This window comes from Petaurus breviceps, unplaced genomic scaffold (genome assembly GCF_028583685.1).
Source record: "Petaurus breviceps papuanus isolate PSGF00001 unplaced genomic scaffold, PetGlider_PUasm1.0 90994, whole genome shotgun sequence".
In the NCBI taxonomy this organism is placed as follows: domain Eukaryota; kingdom Metazoa; phylum Chordata; class Mammalia; order Diprotodontia; family Petauridae; genus Petaurus; species Petaurus breviceps.
In genome coordinates, this window is record NW_027187393.1 from 2511204 (window position 1) to 2527613 (window position 16410).

The window sequence follows — 16410 nt, forward strand, 5'->3', positions numbered from 1 at the left end:
CACCTCTCCTCTATCCTCGTTTTTGTTTTTTTTTCTTTCTCCGGCTGCCCCTCTGATCCACTCCTCTCCCCTCCTCTCCTCTCCTCTTCTCTCCTCATTATTTCACTTGGTGATCTCATCAGTTCCCATTGATTCATTTATCATCTCTATGTAGAGATTCTCAGATCTGTTGATCCAGCCCTAACCTATCTCCTGACCTCCATCCTCACCTCTCCAATTGCCTATTAGATATCTCTCAGGGGAAACAATATGTATACATATAAGTATAAATCATATGTGTTCAAAAATAAATATGTGGAAATTTCATAAGTATTTAGTGATTGTTGATTTGGACTGAATCACAGAATCCCTGAACTGGATGAAACTTCAGGAACTATCCAGCCCACCTCTCCCATTTATAACCCTACCTGACTCAGAATCCCCTTCACAGCACTCTCCAATTAGATGGCATTTAGACCCTGCTGGAGGAATTCCTGGAACAGCCCATTCCACTGCAGAATAGGACTGATTGTCAGGAAGTAGCAGCTTTGTATAGGCAGTCAAGTCTGCTCCTAGCTCTGCCTTCCAAGGCTTAGAAGAATGAGCCTTATCCCTTTTACCCAAGACAGTCTTTCAAGTGCTTGAAGACTGGCCAGTTTTCTAGGACAAATTCTCTAATTTTCTTGCCTTTCTAGTCATGACCCCTAGACTGTCTCCAGGTTGTCACTATGTTTCCTCAACTGTGGTGCCCAGAAGTTAACACGGTACTCCAGGTGTGGTCTGCACAGTGGGATGGACCTACTTCCCCACATTCTAAGTGTGGTATTCTGTTAGCACAGCCTAAGATCCTATAAGGAGGGTTAGAGAACAGCATGTCTGAAAAAGATCTGGGGGTATTAGTGGCCTGCAAGTTCAAAATGAATCAGCAGTGGGATAGTCTACGAAAAGCTAATGTTAACCCAGGGCTGCATTCAGAATCCAGGAATATGGAGGTAACCATCGTGCCACACCCAGCCCTAGCTGGACTGCACCTGAAAAGCTGTGTGTAGTTCTGGGCATTACAGTTTAGGAAGGACATGGACAAGCTGGGACAGCCTGGATGGGAAAGGGCCTTGAGTTCATGTAATATGAGGGTTAGGTGAAGGAATTGGGAAGGGTTAGTCTGAAGAAGAATAGGCCGAGTTGGGGGAGGGGAGTATGTCAGTTATTATCAAATATTTGAAGGATTATTATATGGAGGAGATGTTAGATCTATTCTGTTGTTTATCCTTCATTCTCGAAGAGGACCATGATGTCAGGAAGGTAATGCCATGATATGCAAGTGAATTCGATGTCAGTGAGTCAGGGCTGTGCGAAATCACCAGCCTCACTTTCTCCTCTGGAGCCATCTGGTTCCAGTGGTTAAATCAGGATGACTGGAGGTGGCCTTGGATGCAGTGGGGCAGATCCAATCTGGTAGACTCAAGCGATCAGAACCAGGAACAGGGCAGGAAGAGAACAGGGATGCTCATGTGGGTTAGATGGCCACAGAGGTCTCTTCTTTTTCTCACATCGTGTGATTCTGTGAGGCTACAAGTTGCCAAAAGGCTTGATATGAGGAAAACTTCCTAACTTTAGATCTGTCCCCAGCTGAGAGCTCTGTACTTTATCCTAGAGTCATCAGAAATTTTGGAGCTAGAAAGTAATATTGTGAGATCCGTGCTTAAGGATAATGCCAATGCTACCCCTCTCAGTTTGGAGAGACTCAGGTGGGAGGTAGGATTTCTTGTGAGGCAGATGCCACAGTTGTTTAACGCCACCACCCCAAGCCTGCTGAGCTTGAAAACAGCTTTCTCTAAAATTGAGGCTAAAGCTTCCTTGACATGGTAAGCTTCCATTCTTTTGTCTGGTTCTGAAGACATCACTGCTAGAGTTCTCTCAAAGGAGTTGGAGCTAGACATCATAGAGGTCATCCACCCATTCTTATGCTGCAGATGGGGAAACTGAGGTTTAGAGAGATGAAGTCAGTCAGTCAACAAACATTTCTTAAGTATATCCCAAGCACAGCACTGAATGCTGGAGAAGCAATGAAAGGCACAATGTGGTCCCTGCTCTCAAGGAAAGCATTTTTATGATCTAAAAGAAGGCACAAGGGAAGTGACTTGTCCAAGGTCACACAGTTCGTTGGTGGTAAAGTCAAGATTTGAACTCGGGGCACTAGGCTCTAATCTCAGTGTTCTTTCTACTATCTTGAATTGTTACATGGGTTTCTTCTTGGAAGATGAGGAAAAATCCCAACAATAATAAAAGGAAGTAAGGACCTGGGCCAGTGAATGGAAAGGAAAAGGCCAGCAGTGTGGAAGAGGCCCAGAGGGAAGACTTTCCAAAGTTCAGTGTGAAAATTGCCCCAGCCCTCTCCAGATTACTCTCTGGGCCTGGGAATGGGAGTTAAGTGTTTCAGATAAGGATTCCAGCCTTTTCTGATAATCTGGTTTTATGATCTGACTTTGTGTTTACTATGGTTTCCCTCTGGGGCTGGGGTGGGAGGAATTTCAGAGAAACAGAGGCTTACCAGTATCTCCTCTTCTTCCAGGTTTTCCACGCCTCCCTGGGGGTCCTGTGAAAATGATAGACAAGGAAGACTGTTTAGTCATGAAACAAAGTCAGTGGGCCCAGATGGACCAACATTGACCTGCCTACCCCCCAACCTCCCACCCCATCTTCCTTCTGGCTTAAGCTTCTCCCCAGCAAACCAGTTGGGAAAGGGCTTCTGGGCTGGATCTTCCCAGCAGCCAAAGGACTGGTCTCCCTCTGGGAGAGGGGAGAAAGAAGCCCTTTTTCTACATCACTGTCACCTCCAGGAAACTTTTCCCTCTTGTTCACACCCCTTTGGCTATAGTCCAGCCCCCATTGTACACACTGGACACAAGGTTATGTAGTCCTTAGCTCCAATCCCCATTCTCCCTGCCCCCAAACTCTCTAGATACAGGGAGGAGTTGTGATGTGATGGATAGAGACCAGCTTTCTGAGTCAGAAGACCTGGGTTCAAGTCTTGCCTCTGACACATCCTGACTATATGACCCTGGGGAAAAGATATTTGACCTCTGGGGTGGGGGTAGGTAATTCTCTAAGAATATAAACATAAATTGGTCTGTATTGGGAAAGGAATTTTATTCTTGGGTGTTCCCTCTACCAGTAAAATCATAAGGCAAAAAACCCTAGAATTGCCACTCTTATGGGGAAGACAGATGGACATGTATTCATTTTTCTTTTTAAAACATATGTCCCTGGGAAAAGTCCCCTAAGATAGGGATTGGTGGCACTATATATGGAAATGAAGGCTCCTAGGATTTGGAACTACCAGGGACCTTTAAGATCATCTGGTCTTTTTTCTTTTAAATGGTATTTTATTTTTTCCAATTATATGTAAAGACAATTTTCAACATTCATTTTTACAAAATTTTGAGTTCCAATTTTTTTCTCCCTCCCACTCCTTCCCTCTTCCTAAGACAGTAAGCAATTTGATATAAATTATTTACATGCAATCATGTAAAACATATTTCCATACTGGAAGAAATAGATCAAAAGAAAAAAACATACACAAAAATCAAGAAAGTGAAAAGAATATGCTTCAATCTGAATTCAGAATCCATCAGTTCTTTGTCTGGATGTGGATAGCATTTTCCATCATAAGTCCTTTGGCATTGTCTTGGATCATTGCCTTGCTGTGAAGAGCAGTCTATCATAGTTGATCATCACACAATGTTGCTGCTCCTGTGTATAATGTTCTCCTGGTTCTGTTCATTTCACTTTGCATCAGTTAATATAAGTCTTTCCAGGTTTTTCTGAAATCTGTCTGCTCATCATTTCTTATAGCACAAAAATTTTCCATTACAATCATATACAACAACAGCTCAGCCATTCCCCAGAACTGCTATAAATATATATTTTTTTAAGCAATCGGGGTTAAGTAACTTGCTCAAGGTTACACGGCCAGTTATTTCTGGTTGTGGTGCTAAGTATCTGAGCTCAGATTTGATCCCCAGGTCATCTCAACACTGGGGCCTGTACTCTTATTTGCTGAGCCACCTGGCCACCCCTGCTATAAATATTTTTGTGCATGCAGGTCCTTTCCCCTTTTTCTTAGATCGTCTGTTTTCTTGCTATCATTTTACAGAGGAGGAAAATAGATGAGGCCAAAAGAGGAGCAGTATTTGCTTAGCCTCACTGAGAAAGCAGCAGGCAGAGTCAGAATTCAAACCCAGGTCCCTGACTCCAGAACCCATGCATTTTCAAAAAGGCATCCTGTCCTGGCAGCCTGGGGCCAAGCTCTGCTTTATGCCCTCTTTTCTGGGATCCCACAGGACATGGGATTCCTTTGGTCCATTCTTTGATTCTGTATGGAAATTGTACCATGTGCCCCTGTATTTAAGGGGCTGTTCGGGATGTGGCAACTTCCACTGGACACAAAGGAAGCCCTGTCAATAACCAGTAGAACACCAGCTCCTTGAGGTCAGGGACTATCTTTTATTTCTCTTTGTATCCCCAGTGCTTAGCACAGTGCCTGGATCATAGCAGGTGCTTAATAAAAGTTTATTGATCGACTCATCATATTCCCAGCATCAGGCACATGGTAGTTGCTTAACAACAACAACAATAATAGCAACTAGCATTTATGTAGCCATATAAAGTTTACAAAAGGCTGCTAGGTGGCTCCAGAGTGCACAGAGTGTCAGGCCTGGAGTCAGAAATACTCATCATGTTCCCGAGTTCAAATCTGACCTTAGATATTTACTACCTGGGTGACCCTGGGCAAGTCACTTAACCTTACTTGCCTCAGTTTCCTCATCTGTAAAATGAACTGGAGAAAAAAATGGCAAGTCACTCCAGAATCTCTGTCAAGAAAACCCCAAATAGGGTCATGAAACATCATATACAACTCAACAACAATAACAACAACAAAAGCATTTATAAAGCCCTATGAGGTTTACAAAGTACATTGCAAATATTATCTAATTTGATCTTCACAATAACCCTGGGAGGTGGATGCTATTATTATCCCCATTACAGAGGACAAACTGAAGCAGACTGGGGTTAGGTGACTTGCCCGGGGTCACACAACTAGTAGGTATCTTGGGCTGGATTTGAATTTAGGATTTTTTGACTATATAGACCCAGTACTCTATCCACTGCATTAGCTGTACAACGGGTTTTTGTCAAACTGGCTAAGTAGCTGATAATTCTTACTGCTAGGGCATTGATAACTCATATTTCTATAATGCTTTTGTGTGTGGGGGGGTGGGAGGCGGGGAGTTGTGATTTCATAGATACAGAGAATGATCAGTAAGCAAACTGTAATAGTAATGGCATTTAAAGATTTCCCTGTATTGGCTTGGTTTTTGGTTTTGATGGGGTACCTGGGGTCTAGGTCAGACCAACTTGTGGAGCCAGTCTGTGAAGTTGTGATTTGTCCTTTCCCACCCTTGAAATCTGCCCCTTCCCCCTATCCCACATTCCACCTAGGCAACACCCTTCGACCCCTTTTGTTCTTACTTAATCTCTTGATTAAGTAATCAAGGCCAGGCCTGGCCCACACCCTCCTTTATCCTTGCCTTTTGTCTCCTTAACGACCTGGCCCAGATCTTATCTAATCTATCTATTCACATGCTCCTCTTGGTCAGCTCTGACCCTGACGATGGCAGCCCTACCCTTTAAAAGTAAAAGCATGTACCCCTCTCACTCGCAGGTCCCCTAAAGGACTCTTGCCCGCTATTGAAGCGTAACAATAAACTTCTACAACTCTTACTCCAATTAAGCCCGAGACCTTGAATTCTTTCCAGACGATATTGCAGGTTTTCTGGTCTTGGATAAGATCAGAATATCTGCTGAACCTATTGGGATCCCCTCCCCCATCAGTTTGATTGTGTTAAAACCCAGAGTTTGTTAATACCACCTGTGGGATGGACTTGTTGACTTGAAAAGAGAATGCTGAACTGAGAGGAGCTGGTGACATAGATTTGGAGAGAGAGGCAGAAGAACTTTTTGGAAGCAGCACCCTTGTGGAGGCAGAGAGAGACTGAGGGCCACTTTGAATTGCCCTGGACTGTTGAGACCTGCCCCTGCAGCTACCAAGAACTGAGGAGACATGGCTGTTTTGCTGGTACTTTGTCTGTCTGTTTTGATGTTGTTTTGCCAGATTTGTCCACTGGTGAAAGACAGTCCTGTTGTTGAAGAAGTTCTGGAACCTGGCTGTTGGTTCAGAGCTACTGAGACTGTCCTGCAGACAGAGAGTGAATACTGTCCACTGGTGAAGGACAGTGCTGTTGTTGCAGGGGTCTGGGAACCTTTCTGTTGGTTCAGAGCTACTGAGACTGTCCTGCAGACAGAGAGTGAATATTGTCCACTGGGTGAAAGACAGTGCTGTTGTTGCAGGAGTCTGGGAAACTTTCTGTTGGTTCAGAAGCCCTGAAGAAGGATTTTCTTGTTGTATGTTTACAGAAATCCTGGGAGAGGATTTTGCTAATGTTTTCAGGGGTCCTAGGACTGTTCTGCAGACAGAGGATGAATTAATGAAGAGACTGGCAATGTATCTTGTGGCCTTGCTAAGCTTTGTCTCCCCAGGAACAAAGATTGCTGAGAACTTGCCTCTGTCAAGATGAAGAAAAGACCTCCATTTGGGTATTAAGTGATGTGCTTAAACTTGTTGTAACTCTGGGGTAGATTCAATTGTGATCCAGGGGTGGGGAACTTTTGACCTTTTTGTGTTCTATGATTGAACAAATGAATGTACTTTACTTATGATTGGAAACTAATCTCCATTCGAGAAGAAGGGCTTTGTGATGGACTAAATGAAGGTAAAGCCTAGGAGTGGAGTATTATTTAGAACAGGGACTTTGCAATTGATTGAATGAATGTAAGGTCCTGGGGTGGGGTAGTACTTGGAGATTATTGAATCACACAAATGCTGTATTTTGAATGATGTCATATTTTGATGTTCTCTGTTCTTAATTTGTCACTGAATAAAATGGAGAGCACCTATGCTGGTATTCTGAACCTTGGGAAGTTGCCTTTCCTTGGCATTGCATTACACAAACCAATCCAAATTGGCAACTAATATACTGAAAAGTATAATACCTCTGGAGTCAAAAGATCTGTGTTCAAATCCTGATTCTTATCCTTACTATCTATATGACCTTAGGCTATTTCCTAAGGCCTCAGTTTCTTCAGTTGTCAAATGAAAGAGCTGTACTAGATGGTTTCTGAGGTCTCTCCCAGCTCTAGACCTACAAACTGTTCTGTAACTTGTAGTTACAGAATTTCCTAAGGACACTGAAAGGTTAAATGACTTTTGCTAGTGTCTTCAGTCATGTCCAACTCTTTGTGACCCCATTTGAGGTCTTCTTGACAAAGATACTGGAGTGGTTTTCCATTTCCTTCTCCAAGATGTTTTACAGCTGAGGAAACTGAGGCCAGCAGGATTAAGGAACTTGCCCAGGGTCACACAGCTAGGACTTCTCTGAGTCTGGATTTGAATTTGGATCTTCCTGATTCTATGCTCAGTACTCTGTGTACTATGGTGACACCTACCTGTCCCAACTAATTCATATCAGAGACAGGACCTGAACCTAGGTCTTTCTTACTTAGAGGACAGATCTCTTTCCACCATACCATAGTGCCTCTCATAGTGCTTTCAAGTTTAAATACACACCCTGCTGACTAGTCATGGCTAGTTTGTAATCATGTTTTCAGTCAGAGAGGAGGTGAGAACAGTAACAGGATGTTAGCACAGATTGGGTGTTTTTCTTGTAGTGAATGAGAGCCCTGACTTTCAGCCAGAAGGACAACCAGGCACAAAACTTTCCTGCCCTTTGTTCTCTGCCCAGGAAATGTGTCCCAGAGGTTTCAGCTCAGCCACTCTGCTTCTCCTCTGATTGATGTGTCTGAAATTTAGGGAAGAGAAGCTGGTGAACCTGAGGAAGGAGGAGAATGGGCCTCAGCATCAAAGTTGCCAGCTCAGATGGCGCAGCAAGTGGCCCCCTGAGCAGGGCTGCTACTGACCTTTTAATTCAATCCAGATGGAAAAAATCCTTCTTCCGGGAGGTGGCTGAACTAATGGATTTGTTAGGCCTATTCTCCTTTGGTGGCACATTTTACCCAGGAAAAGATTGCCTGATGGCAACTCTGAGCCATGTGTCTGTGCTGAGGAGAAGGGGCTCCCTCTAAAACCTAAAACAAACCCCCAAGTTCCCCTTCCCCTTGCCCCCTCACTCCTTCTCCCCTAAACAAGATACAGTCAAGGCAATCTGGACAGGGCACACAGAGATGCACCAGGGAGCTGACCAAGGTGTTTTCACCTAAGACAAAGCCTGGGTTAATGCAAGCAGGGTCCTTCCTCCCCACGAGCACCCCTAAGCAGTGGTGCCTCTCGGCAAGGCCAGGAGAATCCATTCCTGGCTGGCTGTTTCCATGGTGCTTTTGCAAGGCTTTAAATCATTCTGAGAAGCTCTGTCTTGATGGTCTGCTTATGAAAGTAATAACTTGCATTTGAATTGATCTGTTTTAAATTTGGCAAAGTCCATTAGATATTATATACATTTAATCCTTATAAAGACATTGCCAGGGAGGTGTTATTATAATTCCCATCTTCCAGATGGAGTAACCAAGGCTTAGAGGTTATGCAATTACCTCTTTTACAGATATTTACCATCTCTAATATTTACAGATGTTTACTATTCACAGATAGCAAAATACCTTGAGGTGGGGTTTGGATTTGAACCCAGGTTTTTGGATGCCAAGTCCAGTATTCTATTGCTTTTCTTAGCTCGGTGCATTCTTAAAGAAACATATTGCTTTTCTTAGTGTCTGTTGGGGAAGTTTATCACAGGATGAACTGTCCACGTGGGGGGCTGGGGAAAGTGGACCTGAAATTGTGCAGAAGGGGTCTTGTTTCCCATTTCTGATGAGAACAGAGCCTCAGGAAGTACTCAAAAGTCAAGCTGCTCACCTGGCACTTAGAGTTTGGGGCTTTGAGTCCTTGATTGAACAAAAGCCCCCATCTCCTATTGGTGAAAGCGGAGCGAGGCAGCCATCTGGTCAGGGTAGAAGATAGCATGCACCCTCTGTCCCCTAGCATTCTTACTCTGATACATTGGGTTGGTGGGTGGGGGACTGATTTCTACTTTCAATCATAGAATAAGCATTTATTAAGTGCCTACTGTGTACTAGGCACTGTGCTAGGTACTGGGGATACAATGCCATAAATGAAAAGATCCCTATCTAGAGGAGCTTATGTTCATTCAGAGTGTGCCACATGTCCAAGTGGATGACCCAAAGGCATTTCAAACACAGCATCCCCCAAACAGAACTTATCATCTCTCTGCACAAACCTACCCTTCTCTTCCACACTTCCCTGTTACTGTTAATAGCAGCACCGTTCTCCCAGTCACCAGAGCTGGCAAACCTCAATGCCATTCTCACTAACCCTCCCATCTAGTCAGTGGACAAATCTTGTTTCCTTGGCCACATCATGCCTCACATCCAGCCATTCATCCTCATGTAAATACCAGTGTCTCCCCATTGCCTTTAGGATTAAATATGAACTCATTTAAATCTCTTCCCAACAAGATTTACATATTACTCTTCCTCTTGTATTCTGGGATCTAATCACCCTGACTTGCTTGCAGTTCCTATACAGATACTCTGATAATTCCCTCCTCCACACCTTTGCATGCCTGGAGTCCACTCCCTTTTGATCTCCACCTTCTGGAATGCCTGGTTTCCTTCAATGCTCAGCCCAAGTGTCCCTTTCTGCAAGCTGGATGCATACTCCCTCCTAAAACTATCTAGTATTAATTCTTAATATATTATACACATATCTATATGTGGTCTCCTCCTTTAGAATGTAAACTTCTTAGGCCAGGTACTGTTTCACTTTTGTCTTTGTAGTTCCAGCACTTTGCACAGTCCCTGAAACATTTATTAAATACATAGTAAATGCTTAATGAATGCTCGCTGATTGATGGACTGAATGATTGATGTTGTTCAGTCATTTTCAGTCATGTCCAACTCTTCGTGACCCCATTTGAGGTCTTCTTGGCAGAGATACTGGAGTGGTTTTCCATTTCCTTCTTCAGTTCATTTTACAGGTGAGGAAACTGAGGCAAATAGGTTTAAATGACTTGCCCAGGGTCACACAGCTAATACTAAAAAGTGTCTGAGGCCATACTGGAAGTCAGGTCTTCTTGACTCCAGGCCAGAGTGCCACCTAGCTGCTCAATTGATGCAAGCATCCAAATACAGTTATCCCTTCCACATTGTGGGATGGGGGTGAGGGTTAGGGGCAGGGCATCCCATGATCTGGAAAATCTGCGGAAAATTTTTTGGCCCTCTCTTCACACCAGAGAAGAAATCTGAATCATTATGGTATTAAAAGACAGAATATGTTGATATACAATACTATACATCTATTTTCTGCATTTCTGAGTTTCTAAACTTTTCTCTGTTGTCTGCTGACCTTCATGTGTCGTCTGTGGCTTCTGAAAAGCTCCCTCAAAATTCCCATTTAATTTCTTATGTCAGCCTGCAATATACTGAAACTACAATGGTGAAAATCATATGGAAGGGATATCTGTAAATATAAAATATTTACAAAGTCATTTGGGGAAAGGCACTAGAGTCTGGAGAGATCAGGAAAGACCACTTGGAGAAGGAGGAGGAACTTGAGCTGAATCTGGAAGGAAATTAAGAACTTCAAGCAGGGCCGATGAGAAGAGAGTACGTGTCAGACATGGGGACAAGCCCTGCGGAGCTAAGAGACAGAATGTCATTTAGGAAGAACTATTAGGCCAGTTTTACTGCAACATAGAAAGGTAGGTCTTAGGTGATCATGTACTAAGCTCCCTCTCCCAGGTGAGTAGGGTAAGCTCCCTGTCTGTGTAATGATCTCGTCTGGGACCAAGCTGGAAATCCAGAATCAAAATCCAACCAGACTTTCATGAATCCCTGTTCTGTGTTTTTCTCATGAAAATTGTTGTTAGTGTTATTTAAGAAGCACTGAAGGGGTCGCAAGTGGAAAAATTTTAACAAGCCCTGATTTAGAGGATATTAAGATTAAGAGGTCTGTCTGTGGGTCTAGTCCCAGCCCTTCTGCTCTGATAGATGTGCTGTATGACCTTGGATAGGTCCCTTTGATCTGGCCTCAGATAATTTTTAAAAGATTTTTTAAATTTAGTTTTCAATTTGTGGAATAAAACAAGAATTTCCATAATATAGTATAATAAAAATATGATTGTACATGAAACTACAAATCTATTATGTACAACTTGCTATGCCTTTTAAATATATAATAAAGTTGTCATGTGAATATTTTTTTCTTCCCTCTTCCTCCCCTCCCCCATGACTACCATTAGACACAAATATGTATGTATATATATATGTATATACATGTATACATATGTATATATATATAATTATTCATTTATAAAGTGATAGGGCACGACAGGGCCTGATAGAGTAGGTGCTTTATAAATAAATGAAGGGAGACTGGATGACCACTTGATGCTTGTAGGGGGGCTTGGGGCTCAGGTAGGTTTGGACTAGACCAGAGGCCCTTAGTTTTTCTGGTATCATGGACCCCTCTGGAAGTCTGACAAAATCTAGGGACCCCTCCTCATGAGAACATTTTAAAATGAATAAAATAGTGGTGGCTAGGTGGTGCAGTGAATAGAACACCAGCCCTGGAGTCAGGAGGACCTGAGTTCAAAACCAGCCTCAGACACTTAACACAAAAATTAGCCGTGTGACCTTGGGCAAGTCACTTAACCTCAATTGTCCTACCTTCTCCCCTCCAAAAAGCAAAAAAAAAAATAAAAATAAAATGAATAAAATAAGAATCATAGGAAATCAATTATAATGACTTAGAGCACGTGAAATACATGGACATAGAGGGTGTCATATGGGATATAACATGGTTTGAAATAACACTGCTTGTAATACAGACTGAAGAATAAATAAATCTACAAGTACTGGTGATGGTTTTAAGTGAAAATATAGGCCACTTACTATTTAAAACAAAACAAAAAATTGTGCCCTTTCTTCTCAAGGTTATCCCCAAATATATTTCTCTAAATATAGGCATTAGCCTATATTTAGTTGTTCTTCCCTCCTTACCCACCCCCATTGCTCGCCCCCCCATTGCTCCCCCCCTCAAAAACAAAAACAAAAACACTTTGTTAAAAAAAGTTCATGGATCCTAGGTTAAGAATTCCTGGAGGTGGTTTCTTCCATCTAGTTTAACCAAAGACTCTTATTTTCTGTTTAAGCAACTCCCCCCATCTCCTGCCATCTTGCACTGGGTCATGCGTGGGTGGGGAGAAGGGGGTTAATAAATAATCTTGGTGATAATGAATCCCTGCCAGGACACTTTTGGAAAGTTCAGTCCTAGAAAGGATGATGGAGACAGAAAGACAGAGACAGAGAGAGAGGAGAGAAGGAGGAAGTCAGAGAGAGACAGAGAGAGAGGAGCAGATTGTTCGGACTCTGCTGGCTGGGCCAGTCTGGGGGCAGGGGCAGAAGGGAGCACAGCATACTTTCCCCACTTCATTACAAATCAGTCAACAGTGTTTATCAAGACCTAAGAGCTGCTGGGCCCCATGCCAGGTGACGAAATGGCTGCTTCAACATGAAGGATATATTAACTGTGAATTACTTCCGTGGGAGATGTCACTGGTGGATTCTGTGAAACCACAGACTTAGACAAAGCCTTAGAGATGGTATGTTCAGTCCAACCAACCTGCTCATTTCACAAGAGAGAAACCTGAGTGATGATGAGGAAGAGGAGGCAGCTGGGTGACCAGTGTTAGACCTGGAACAGGAGGAAGGAAGAGCTAAGTTTTTGTTTTTGTTTTTTGGAGGGCAATTGGGGTTAAGTGACTTGCCCAAGGTCACACAGCTAGTTTTTATGTTAAGTGTCTGAGGCAGGATTTGAACTCAAGTCCTCCTAACTCCAGGGCGGGTGCTCTATTCACTGAGCCACCTAGCAGCCCCAAGACCTAAGTTTTAATCCCACCTCAGACACTTATTAGCTGTGTGACCCTGGGAAAGTTACTTATCCTCTCTCCACCTCTGTTTCTTCATCTATAAAACTGGAATAATAATAGCACCTATTTCTTAGAATTCTAATGAGGATCAAATGAGATAGATAACCTTAACGCACCATGTGAATGTTAATTATAATTAATGATTATTTAACATTAGTAAGAATTACTTTGTGTTGTTCAGCTGTCCTTCATTTGTGTATGACTTTCCATGATGTCATTTAGAGTTTTCTTGGCAAAGATACTGGAGTGGTTTGCCATTTCATCTCCAGTTCTTTTTACAGAAGAGGAAACTGAGGCCAACAGGATTAAGTGACTTGCCCAGGGTCACATAACTAGTAAGTGTCTGAGGCCAGATTTGAACTCAGGATTATAAATCTTTCTGACTCCAGACCTAATACTTTATCTACTGCTTCACCTAGCTGCCCTGCAGTAAGAATAATGACATATCATTAAATATTATTATACATTATTTAAATATTAATAACAATAATTCATGATGATAGCTAGCATTTATGTGGTACCTTAAGGTTTGCAAAACTCTTTACATATGTTGTCTCTCTCATCTGATCCTCACAAGTCTGTGGTTAGCTATTATCATTCCCATTTTACAGATGGAGAAACTGAGGCTGTGTTATTTTTTTTCAGGGCTAAACAGCTAGTAAGTATCAGATGCAGGATTTAAAGTTAAGTCTTCCTGAGTCCAAGCCCAGCACTCTAACCACTATAATGAACAGCCTCAAAAGTCCAGGGAAGGATAACTATTTACCCAAAACGATACTGGGAGCCAGGGGCTGAGTTTTTCTCTGAAGCTGTGGTATATCTGGGTGGCCCAAAAACTGATCCATGAGAAATTTTTTCTGACCTATTTGCCTTTATCCATTTTCCAGGGCCCCGGAAAACATTGAGACCTCTGTCCCAGTGGTTCCTCAGCTCTGACCTAATCAGCACGACATCTGGCCCCGATTTTGTGAAGAAGCTAGTCATGTAGCCCAAGGCATCATCCACAGACCAGACGGGACACATCTGGGCTTCAGTCTCTCCAAGGGACATGGCCTTTTCCAGGTTACCAGTCAAAAGGCAATTGTAAGAGGCAGGTCCCCAGTGACCCATTCCCCCCATCAGAGCCCCTGGTGCAGCTTTTTCCCTCCTGGGGATGCACCTGGGGATGCTCTGGGAGTCTGGCTGCCCTGATTAGACACAGGGACAAAGCAGGGGAAGGAGGGTCATAGCTTTTGAGCTGGAAGGAATCAAAAAGGCCATGTGGCTCAAATCCTTCATTCCACAGGAGAGGATGCTGAGGACTTGAGAGGTTAAATGATTTACAAGAGAGTAAAAAAAATCTCATTCATTTGGACTAACCATATGAGTCTACTAAGGTTGCATAACTTGGTCTTTCCATTGTTTAACCTCCAATGAAAAAGTCTAGAGCAGTGAAATTCATCCTTGCAGGTTGCCTCTTGACTAAGAAAACCACAAATTGACATTATCTTTGTTCTATTATATTTTTATTTATTTTGCTAAATTTTCCCCAATTTTATTTTAACCTGATTCAGGCTACACTCAGGTGTTTGACACCTCTGATCATCAACATTGTCTTTTGTGCTTTAATGTTAAATTTTGCAGACTTCCCTTTACCTAACATCTCTTTAGAGGTGTACAAAAATCCTGAGACCCCAAGGAAGGTACTGCAGGTATTATTGCTCCCATTTTACAGATGAGGAAATTGAGACCCAGAAGAGAGGGGAAATGTCTGTGGTTACATGGTCAGTTTTGTGTAATAGGCAGGATTTGAACACAGAACATCTTGACTCTTAAATTCAGCACTATCCACCATGCACTGTGCTAGGTTGGTGTGCTCAGATGCCACCTCTTCCTTAGAAGCCTTTCCTAATGATTTCTTCTTCCCAGTGTTTCCTGAGACCATTTTGTTTGGATCTTTCACTTTTCCCTATCATACCTCACACTGTGATACATGTGTTTGTGTACATGTCTTATCTTCCTCCCCAGCCCTACCCTTACTAGATTAAAAGCTCTTTGAAGGCAGAGGCTGTATCGTCTTTCATCTTGAGTTGTCCTTAGTACCCAGAACAATGTATAGCACATTTCTGTTGTTCAGTCTTTTCCTTAGCATCTGACTCTTCATGACCCCATTTTGGGTTTTCTTGGCAAAGATACTAGAGTGGTTTGCTATTTCCTTTTCCACCTTATTTCATAGATTAGGAAACTGAGGTCAACAGAGTTAAGTGACTTACCCAGGGTCACACAGCTACTAAGTGCCTGAGGCTATATTTGAACTCAGGAAGTTTAGTCTTCCTGACTCCCTGCCTGGCCCTCTGTCCATTGTGCCACCTAGTTGCCTTGTAAAGCACTGTAATGGGAATGTAAATTTTAAAGATCTTCCCTCCCCTAGGCTAAAGTACACCTGGAGCCTGGGGTGGGAGGCTTGTTTTTCAGTAGATACTTTTTGATTGACCAGTGGGTCAATAAGGTTTTTACATTCTCTGAGCCAGGAGAAGGCTATAGAAGCCCTGATGTGTAGCTTTGTTTTGGGGGCTCACTTTGAGAAGTGTTCTGTGATTTGATCAGATGAAACTCTGGGAAGCCGGTTGTTGAGAGCCCCCCCCCCCCTTTGAAAAACCCAGATGTTGATTTGGTATGGATGTAATGGTTGGACAGTTTGGAAAGCTGTCTACTTGATCTGTTTCTGTCTTGATAATTCTGTCTGTATATTCTGAAGTTCAGGGTGCTGACCTTTTTCCCCTGAGCTAGGTAAACAATATATGTTTGATTAAAGTAAGCTTGTTAACCCATTTTGAGTTGCTTTCCTTTATCAAAGCAGATCCAAGAACCTGTGTTGGCAGACACCCTGGGGATGCTGGGGTGCTTGCTGCTACAAGCACATAGTAGGCACTTAATAAATGATACAAAACAAGAAAATGCTTTTTCTTCTTTCAGAAAGAGTATGCTTGACTGAAACCTATGGCGGTTAAGGGAGAAAGAGTAATTTCCCTCCAGCCTTCTTTAAGCATTTTCTTGGAGATGGGGCACATTTAAAGGGAGTATTTCCAAAAGTTCTAAAAACACTGAGGCTCTAGGGGATAAGAAAAGACCATTTATATAGAAGCCCTGAGTGGGCTGTTTGTGACCAAACTATACGTCTGATCCTGGGACTGTACTCTGGGGATTACATATGCATGACATTTAGGAAATAGGATGTTTTTGTTAATCAAATATTCTGAATAGAAAGTGGTACATTGAGAAGAAACCTGAATTTGAAGAAGGAAGATGTGAGCTTGAGTCTGTGGGCTTGTAATGCGAATGTAAATTTTAAAGATCTTCCCTGCCCCTAGGCTAA

General features: G+C 42.7%; 1 protein-coding gene across 1 annotated transcript in view; it reads right to left on the bottom strand.

Moving 5' to 3' along the window:
• COL23A1 (collagen type XXIII alpha 1 chain) overlaps nucleotides 1-16410 on the bottom strand; it is a 487731-nt gene that overhangs the window by 118495 nt on the left and 352826 nt on the right. Inside the window, exon 3 of the mRNA XM_069077605.1 lies at nucleotides 2531-2575. Within this exon, the coding sequence (XP_068933706.1) occupies nucleotides 2531-2575 (45 nt within the window). The remainder of the gene's footprint in view (nucleotides 1-2530; nucleotides 2576-16410) is intronic.